We start from the raw sequence: 9246 nt of genomic DNA, 5'->3' as shown, positions 1-9246 counted from the left end.
TGCCTTCAGGGCAAGTCTGGTTTGGCTTGAGGATAAGGGGATGAACCACAGCATCCAGAGCCTGACTGCTTTGTTTCAGCAGGCACTTAAACACCTCAGCTAATGGGCAGGCCCTCCCCCAGGTTTGTTTTGAGATGGATTTGACAATAATGCATTCTTCTACTTGGCTCTGCACCAACACCTAAGGCATATTCAGAAGGGGGTGGGGGTTGTGGGCCGGGGAGATGGCTCAGTAGAATAAGCACTTCCCTGGCAAGCACAAGGGCCTGAGTTCAACCCCCGGTCCTGCCAAAAAAAAAAAAAAAAAAAAAGTAGGGGGGTTGTGTGATGAGTGCCCCAAAGGGGGAAAAGAAAGGATCTCCCTGAAAGATGTACTGCATGTTTAGCCGCACAGTGATAACAAGTGTGCTCAGACACCTAAAAATACAGGCTTGATAGTAGTGTTCAGAACTGCACAGAAAGAAAACCTTAGACGCCCCAAGAGAGGAAAAATACAGTATCTTTAATTCTCCAAGGATTGGTCCATATAACAGTAGTTTCTTTTAGAAACTGTCTTGCCTTTGCAAGATAGATTTTTAAAAGAAATGTTCTCACCTTTCCTTTAAAGTTGCTACTTCAGGGCCGGGGATGTGGCTCAGTGGCTGAGCACTTGCCTGACATGCACAAGGCCCTAGGTTCAACCCTTAGCATGACAGAAATAAAACATTGCTGTTCAGTTCATTTGAACACTGGACACATCCGTCTGTCATCCAGGCAGACCTGGAATCGGGGTCAGAATCCATGCGTGGGTTCACCCGCTGTAGGCCTCGCTGGCTTCCATTCAGCACTCTGCACTTTGGAGCAGACAGAAAGAGCCAGCAGAGGCTGTGAGAGTCCTGCGATTGCTACCAGCGAGCATGGCCAGCGCCCACCCTGCTTTCCAGAGAAGACAGTGCAGCCATCTCAGTATCTGCCTTCTTCACCCATAAACAGTACTTCCATGTAGGGTGTCTTTTAAGAAAAGGAAAGGTGACTGTAAAGTTCCAAGCTGATCTGTAATTCAGAAGGGCCGGATGAGTTTGTTCTACCCATGGGCCTTTGCTTTGTGGCCACGTGACTGCCCTGGGTAACTGGCCCTCTTCTGCCTTTCCTATAAGCCCCGGTGTCTCAGCGTGTGTGCTTGCTCTATTCAGGTTCTGTCTTCTGCTCTAGTGTTTCTTCATCCACTTTTTTTTGAGGGGGAGGGGTGCTGGGAATCAAACTCAGGGCCTTGCGCTTGCCAGGCAGACACTTGTCCTGCTGAGCTATCTCCCCAGCCCTCTCATCCACCACTCTCCATCTGTTGTTCTGCCCATACTTTTTTGCTGCAGTGTGAAAAAGGAGTGTACCTGACATGGTTCTGAAACATCCAGTGTCAGCCCACGTTCTGCTGTTTTATCAGCTCTTTGACCCAGGAGCAGGGCACTTAAGATCCCCAACAGCTTTCTCTGCATGTAAAGTGCAGGGAGGGGACAGGGTGTTGTCCAAGGCTCCTCCCCTCCCGCTCTCAAGCTGCAGTTTGCTCAGGATTTCTAGCGATTTCCAAGTGTTCAGTTTAGGATCCCTGCCATTTACTAAGCCTTTCCATTCTAGGAATTTACTAATTTGGAAAGTCACAGCAGTACACAAAGCTGTGCAGAATGCCTCCAGAGCAAGCCTTCTAAGAGGGAAGGCCCAAGTGGGTGGGGGGGCAGAACTGGGGATTGAGCCCAGGGTCTTCACAGGGAGCTACATCCCCAGCCTTTTTATTTTATTTTGTTGCTATGGTTTTATTTTATTTTTTGTTTGGTTTTGAGGCAAGGTCTCAATAAGTCAACCATGCTGGGCTTAAACTTGCAATCCTCCTGCCTCAGCCTCCCAGAGTGCTGAATTTACAAGTATATGACACCATGTTCAGTTCAAAAGTGAGTTTTGAAAAAAAAAAAAAAAAAAAAAAGTGAGTTTTGATAACTGATTTATAATAAATTTAGGTATATTTTATGATTCATTCCTAGTTTGTAATACAGAGCTCCTAAGAGATCTTTTTGTTCTGACACTTGGTCTGGACCCTGAATGCTGACACAGAGCTAATCTTGGGTGATTGGAGCATCTTTTGTTCTGATGAGGCAGCTCTTGCTGGATTGCTGGTGAGGGGGTGGTCGCCAGAAAGACCACACCTTGACGAGAGGGTGGAGCTTTCAGTCTCACCTGCGTCTTCCAGGGAGAGCAGAGAGGCGGGGCTCCATCATGTCTGTATGAGGAGGCCTTCGTGAAAACGCTGAACTATGGGGCTCTGGGTGGCAGAACATGGACAGATGCTTGGAGGATGCTATGCCCAGAGACAGTCCTGGTGTCAGAGTGAATGGACAGGAGACACCCAGTCCCTGCCCCTGGGTATGGTCTTGGTGTGTGAAGGGAGCCCGTGTCCCTGGTATCGGAAGTGAAGGCCTATGCAGAGTCTGTGAGTAGGAAGACCAGTCTGGGCTTTTTGCTTTCTTCCTCAGCTTCAATGTATAACAAGAGAGAATTGGTTAGGGGCTGGTGAGATGGCTCAGTGGTCTAAAGCACCTACTTAGAACAAGCTTAGCTAAGCAAAAGCACAGGGACCACGGTTCAATCCCCCAGCACCACATGCCAGCCAGCTCCGCCCCCTGGTGGGCTGAGCTGCCCCCTCACACCCACACACACAATAAATAAAATACCTATTATTAAAAAAAAAAGAAAGAAAGAAAGAATTGGTTAGTGTGCACCGAGCAATGGGTCAGTGACCAAAAATCCCTGCCCCTGGGGACGGACGGATGGACTGACTTTCTTTCTTTCTTTCCATGGTACAGGGTCTCACTACATAGTTCAGACCCCTAGTGATCTTCCTGCCTCACCCTCCTCAGTGCTAGGATACAGGCATATGCCAACAGCCCGGTTTCAGCGGCCGGCGCAGCATGTGGTACCAGGATTGAACCCTGGTCCTTGCACTTGCCAGGCAGGCACTTAGACCACCAAGCTGCGTCCCCGGCCCTGGGACCTCCTTTCTAGCAGGGAACACAGGCAGTAAGTAATCAGTGAAAGAATGTGCTATGTCCGCAGATGGTGGGCAGTTCGGTCAGAGTGTGTGTTTAACCTGCGCAAGACCCGGGTTCATCACCAGCACCACAGAAGAAGATGGGAAGCCCTGTGGCAAGAAGCCCGGGAGGAGGTGGCAGGGGACGCCATGTATGGCGAGGACAGCACTAAAAAGGGGACCAAGTCAGCCTCATGGGGCAGGACTCGAAGCTGCCAATGGGGTCAGCTACACATATGCCCGGGAGGGTCATCCTTCAGGCAGGAATCACAAGGATGCTGGAGACTGAGCCAGCTCAGTGCAGGGGATAACATGGCCAGCATGGATTGTGGGTTTAATCCAAGGGAAATGATCAGGTTTTTTCAGGGTTTGCATAGTGAAGTGATGAGTTTATTTTCAGGTTTTAGAAGGAACCATCTGGCCACTGTTTTGGGAGGGTTGGTTTTGCAGTATAGGGGACCAAACTCGGGACCTTGCACTTGCCAGGCAGGCACTTAAGCCCTTGAACTATATTCCCAGCCCAAAGCCAGTGTTAAGAATAGGTTGTCTGAGCCAAGCCTGGTTATTCATGACTGTAATCCCAGCACTTGAGAGCCCAAGGCAGGAGGATCTCCTTGAGCTGAAGACCAGCTTGCTATATGTAGCAAGATACTGTCTCCAATAAAAAAAACAAAAAGAGAAATTGTCCGGCGCAGGCATGAAGGCACACACCTGAGAGACTGAGGCAGGATTGCAGATTCGAGGCTAGACTGAGCAATTTAGCATATCGGTAGAAATCTACTCTCTCCTGTTAATTCAGTTTTGATTTTACACTAACACCGAGCAGTACTTCTTAGTGTTCCGGGGCCTGGAGCTTCAAGCAGCTCTTGGATCTCTTTCAGGAGTGGGCATCGGTGTGGTCCACGCAGGGTACGAGCGGCGCCTGGCCCACCACCTGGGGGCGCACAGCACGCCCTCCATCCTGGGCATCATAAACGGCAAGGTCTCCTTCTTCCACAACGCCGTGGTCCACGAGAACCTGCGGCAGTTTGTGGAAAGCCTGCTTCCCGGGAACTTGGTGGAGAAGGTGAGTACTGCGGGGACCACATGACTGTGAAGAGCCCGCATGCTATCTAGGGGGACCCCATCCACAACCTGCAGGCCTGACATGGAAATTACCACTCAAACCAGGTCGTTTCATTGACGTCTATAGGTAAGTGTTGAGGTGCATAAAGTCTGGAGACTGGGAAGGTTCGCTGTTGTTAATAATCATCTGTTAGATTTTACCCTGTCCTAGGAATCTGAGCCTAATGTTACAGTGGTCCTTTCTAAACAGCAGACATTAGATCATAGCAGAAGCTAAGAAATTTATTCTGGCTCATTAATCTGCTTATGGAAAGGAATTTGTCTTATGAATTTGAAGTTTTTGTTTGTTTGTTTGTTTGTTTTGTTTTGTTTTGTTTTTTGTCCTTTTGAGGCAAGGACAATATGCAGCTGAGGCTGGCCTTGAACTCACTTTGTAGCCCAGGCTGGTCTGGAACTCCAAACAGTCCTCCTGCCTCAGCCTCCCACAAGCTGCAGTTATGGGCATGCACTATCACCCCCAGCTTGAAAATACTCAAGTTACATTATATTTGTATATTTAAATATCGTGTCTGTAGAAAACACTATATTCTATGAAATCAAATATTGTTTTTAGAACTTTAAAACACAGCGATGGCTAGGGAGATAACAATGGCCTAAGCGCCTGCCTGGCAAGCACAAGGACCTGAGCTTGATCGCTGGTACCACATGCTGTGCCCAGCCACAGTAGTACATGCCTGTAATCCCAGCACTCGGGAGGCTGAGATACGAAGATCACCACAATTCTGAGCGGTATAGCAAAACCCTGTACCAAATTAATTAATTAACCCTGGGGGCCAGGGAGATGGCGCAGTAGAGTAAGCACTTCCCTGGCAAATGCAAGGATCCAAGTTCAATCCCCGGTTCCGCAAAAAAAAATAAATAAATAAACCCTGGGTGCACTGTGCCACCCCCGACACCCAACCTGGTGGTGCACACCTGTAATCCCAGCACTGGGGCGGCTGAGACAGAAAGATCACTACAAGTCTGAGCTGCATAGTGAGACCCTTATTAAAAAAATAAATAAAAGATTTTTTTAAAAAAGAATTTCAAAACAAGATGATAGGAAATTAACAATGGTTATTATATTGCATATGATTATTTTCAAAATAGTCGCTCAGGGGGCTGGGGAGATGGCTCAGTGGAATAAGTGCTTCTCTGGCAAGTGCAAGGGCCTGAGTTCAATCCCTGGTTCCGCCAAAAAAAATAGTTGCTCAGCTTACCAGATACAGACATGCAGAATTGATCAAAACATATATGCACGAATTGTTCTTTATGTATCATAATGTATACATTGTTCCTTGTGTGTATACACACACACACACACACACACACACACACATACATATATATCCCCTCCTTCTTTTCTGCTTTCCCCATCCCAGTTGTTCTTTCCTTTTAAGCAGTTTCTTTCCCTTTCATGGTATATATTGTACCTTTCAGATTTTATTTACTCTCAGGTTCTTATAGTAGGGAGACTATGTTTGCAGATGTGGGTCTCGTTTATTTCACTTACAATTTTGGTCTCTAATGCATCCATTTACCTATAAAAGCACTGAGTTTATCTTCCTTTATAGCTGCTCCATTGTATAAAAATCCCACATCTTTTTATCTACTCCTCAGTTGATGGGTGTTTGGCTGTTTCCAGGATTTAGCTATGACAGATTGCGCTGCTGTAAGCATGGGTGCAGGTATTGGTTTCAGTTCTTCTGGGATATTTTAAAAGATAAAAAGTAACAAGTAAAACAAAAAAAGTAGCAAGTAGATGTCAGTGAATGAAAGTGTCTAGTGTTCAGGTGGGAAAGGCCACTTTATGTTCCTGTGCATCATTTAAAAATGGCCAGTGTCAGGCGGGCAGCGTGGCTCACAGGTGGCATGGTGTCATGGCCCAGGCCCAGGGCTCAGTCCCCAGTGCTGGACCAAGGCGAAAAGGCAGGCGTTCAGCTGCGCACTGCAGGAATGGAGTTGGCGAGGCGCGCTCTGCAGGCCTCGTGGCTGAGCAGTGTGCGTGCGCCTCGAGGTGTGTTCTGTAATTAGCAAGAACCAACTTTAGGACTCAGCTTGTGCAGTGGCCTCAGCAGTTGTTTAAGGGGCTGGGGAGATAGCGCAGTAGAATAAGCGCTTGCCTGGCAAGTGTAAGGGCCTGAGTTCAATCCCCAGTTCCGCAAAAAAAAAAAGTAATTGTTTAAGCAAAATCATTTCTTTTTTTTTTTTAATTTTTATTTATTTTACATTTATTTATTGTGTGTGTGTGACCAGCTCAGCCCACCTGTGGGCGGGGCTGGCTGGCATGTGGTGCTGGGGGATCGAACCACAGTCCCCAAGCTTGTTCCAAGTAGGTGCTTTAGACCACTGAGCCATCTCTCCAGCCCCAAGCAAAATCATTTCAGTCTGCAACAGCTGAAGCAAATGAAAATACCAACTCTCTCTATTCTCTTTTAAATTTTTTATTAGCACTTAATAATCACGCTTGTCATAATAGAGCTGGTACCTGAGTATGACACGTCTTAATTTTTTTTTCCCTTGCCGTCCCCTCCTTTCGTCCTTCCATCTCTTGGTTCCCTTCCCATTTGCAAAAGATGTATCTCCATGTTTCCTGGTATCTATCTTTTTATTTTGCTCTTTACTTCTATGCTTAATAGCTTCAGTCAAAAGAGTTAGTTGTCTTTTGTGGAAGGTTGGCTTGGGGAAAGTTGTTTTTCTTTTTTCTTTTTCCTTTCAGCACAGGGAATCATATTTACAACCTTGCACTTGCCGGACAGGTGCTGTGCCACTGGGCTATATCCCTGGCCCTGTTTTTCATTTTTTGAGACAGGAGCTCAATGTATAGTTCTGGCCTTTAACTATTATGTAAATCAGGCTGGCCTCAGAGTCAAAGCAATCCTGCCTCAGGCTCCAGAGTACTGGGATTGTAGGCATGCACCACCACACCCAACTTGTATTTTTAAATTTTTTATAAATAATCTGTTCTGGGCTGGTGAGATGGCTCAGTGGTCTAAAGCACCTACTTAGGGGCTGGAGAGATGGCTCAGTGGTCTAAAGCACCTACTTGGAACAAGCTTAGCAAAGCATCAGGGACCACGGTTCAATCCCCCAGCACCACATGCCAGCCAGCCCCGCCCCCTGGTGGGCTGAGCTGGCCACACACAAACACACACATAAATGAATGTTTAAAAAAAAATAAATAAAAAACTAAAACTTTAAAAAAAATAAATAAATAAAATAAAAAATAAATAAATAAAGCACCTACTTAGAACAAGCTCAGCAAAGCACAGGGACCGCAGTTCAATCCCCAGCACCACATGCCAGCTAGCCCCGCCCCCTGGTGGGCTGAGCTGGCCACACACACACACACACACACACAAATAAATAAACTTTAAAAAATAAAAAAAATAAATAATCTGTTCTATATATTTATCTCCTGACTAGAGCATAATAATGTTGTGTAGGGCCGGCCTGACAGCTCAGCAGACTAAAGCACCTGCCTAGGCAGAGTACAGCAGCCAGGGTTCGATCCCCAGCGTTTCATGCCGGCCCCACCCCTAGGGCACGCTGAGATGAGGACTAAGTCTGGGCATGGTACTGAGACTGGGTGTGGTGGCGCGTGCCTATAATCCCAGCACTTGGGAAGCTGAAAACAGAAGAATCACTGTGAGTCCAGCCTACATAGTGAGACCCTGTAGACCCTGTCCTAAATACAGAAAAGTAAATAAATAAATAATGTAAAAAATTAACATTATTTATGTTGAATCTAACGTTCTGGTTTCAATTTAAGGTTACCAATAAAAACTACGTCCGATTCCTCTCAGGCTGGCAGCAAGAGAACAAGCCTCACGTCCTTCTGTTTGACCAGGCGCCCTCTGTGCCACTGATCTACAAGGTGCCCATGTGCGGGCAGGGTGCTCGCGTTCTGGGGGTGGAAAAGAATCTCTGGGTTGCACATAGTGGCTTGTTTGTCCTTATCGGAAGTACAGCTAGAGCATCGCTGATCATTTCATCCAAGTCTGAAATATTCCAAAATCTGAAGCTTTTTGAGCACAAACCTGAAGGACGGAGGGAGGGAAGGAAACAGTTCCATGTGAGACCTCCTCTCTGGGTCTCAGGGAAGGGGCAGACACCTGTAGTCCCCACAGGCTGTGCACACTGCGTGTGTGAAGCACGCGAGCTTTGTGTTCAGATTGCATGCAGCCTCAGGATCTCACTACGTCTCCTGTACCTGCGCTTCAGAACTGGAAGAAAATCTGAACCACTTCCCATCCCAATTTCAGGCAAATGTTGCTTGGCTGTAGGTGTTATGGATGTGGGAAATGTTTGGAAACCTGAAGGTTTTCTTCGCCACTGCCCTTGCTACCGCTGGCAGCTGTGCCAGTTCTGTCCCTGCAGTGTCATGTATCTTCAGCAGAACCTGGGGGCAGGGATGCCATCCGTGTTTAACAGACTGAGATGCAGGGCACAGGAGGCTCCCCCCTCACCGGCACTGTTGCCTGACGTTGGGAGGGAGAGGGCCCCAGCCCCTAGCACAGTACAACCATCTGGCCTGAGTCCCCACAGTCTGTGGCTCACACCCGGGACAAATCTCAGTGAGATGATTATTTTACCTTTGAAAAAAAAAGAATTAGTTGTGCTTGCCTTTGTTGGTGCAGTTCTCGTGCGGGGACCGCCTAGAATTCCTAGAAATGTAGGGATCGCCAAAGACGGGGCTGGGCTCCCTAGGAAGCAGGCTCCCAGGATTGGTCGCCTGGGTGCCTGCTGACCACTTCACTGTCTTCTCTCTGTTCTGTCCTCGCAGCTGACCGCATTTGCATACAGAGATTACCTGTCCTTCGGCTATGTGTTCGTCAGGGTAAGAGGAGCGGAGGAGATGACGAGGCAATACAACATCAACGTGTACGTGTCTACCATTCTGGTCTTCAAGGAGCACATCAACAAGCCTGCTGACGTGATGCAGGTACGTGATCGGCCCCACCCACCTTCTCGTGCTCGAGCAGCAGGACGAGCACAGCAGGTACCAGAGAGGAGAAACCATTTCTTCCACTGATGTGCACAGTTTAAAACAAATAGGGGCCGGGGAGATGGCTCAGTGGAATAAG

At 47.6% G+C, this 9246-nt stretch overlaps 1 protein-coding gene across 3 annotated transcripts in view; it reads left to right on the top strand.

The window, feature by feature from the left end:
• The window catches only part of Dnajc16 (DnaJ heat shock protein family (Hsp40) member C16), a 39822-nt gene that overhangs the window by 14264 nt on the left and 16312 nt on the right, over positions 1-9246 (top strand). For all 3 annotated transcript variants that reach the window (XM_004637708.2, XM_023722564.1, XM_023722565.1), the window contains exons 5-7: positions 3937-4121; positions 7932-8036; positions 8946-9104. In XM_004637708.2, coding sequence (XP_004637765.1) covers positions 3937-4121; positions 7932-8036; positions 8946-9104 — 449 coding nt within the window. The remainder of the gene's footprint in view (positions 1-3936; positions 4122-7931; positions 8037-8945; positions 9105-9246) is intronic.

This window comes from Octodon degus, unplaced genomic scaffold (assembly GCF_000260255.1).
Source record: "Octodon degus isolate 3935 unplaced genomic scaffold, OctDeg1.0 scaffold00092, whole genome shotgun sequence".
In the NCBI taxonomy this organism is placed as follows: domain Eukaryota; kingdom Metazoa; phylum Chordata; class Mammalia; order Rodentia; family Octodontidae; genus Octodon; species Octodon degus.
The sequence above is the reverse complement of the archived record's forward strand: the minus strand, read 5'-3'. Positions and strand labels throughout refer to the sequence as shown.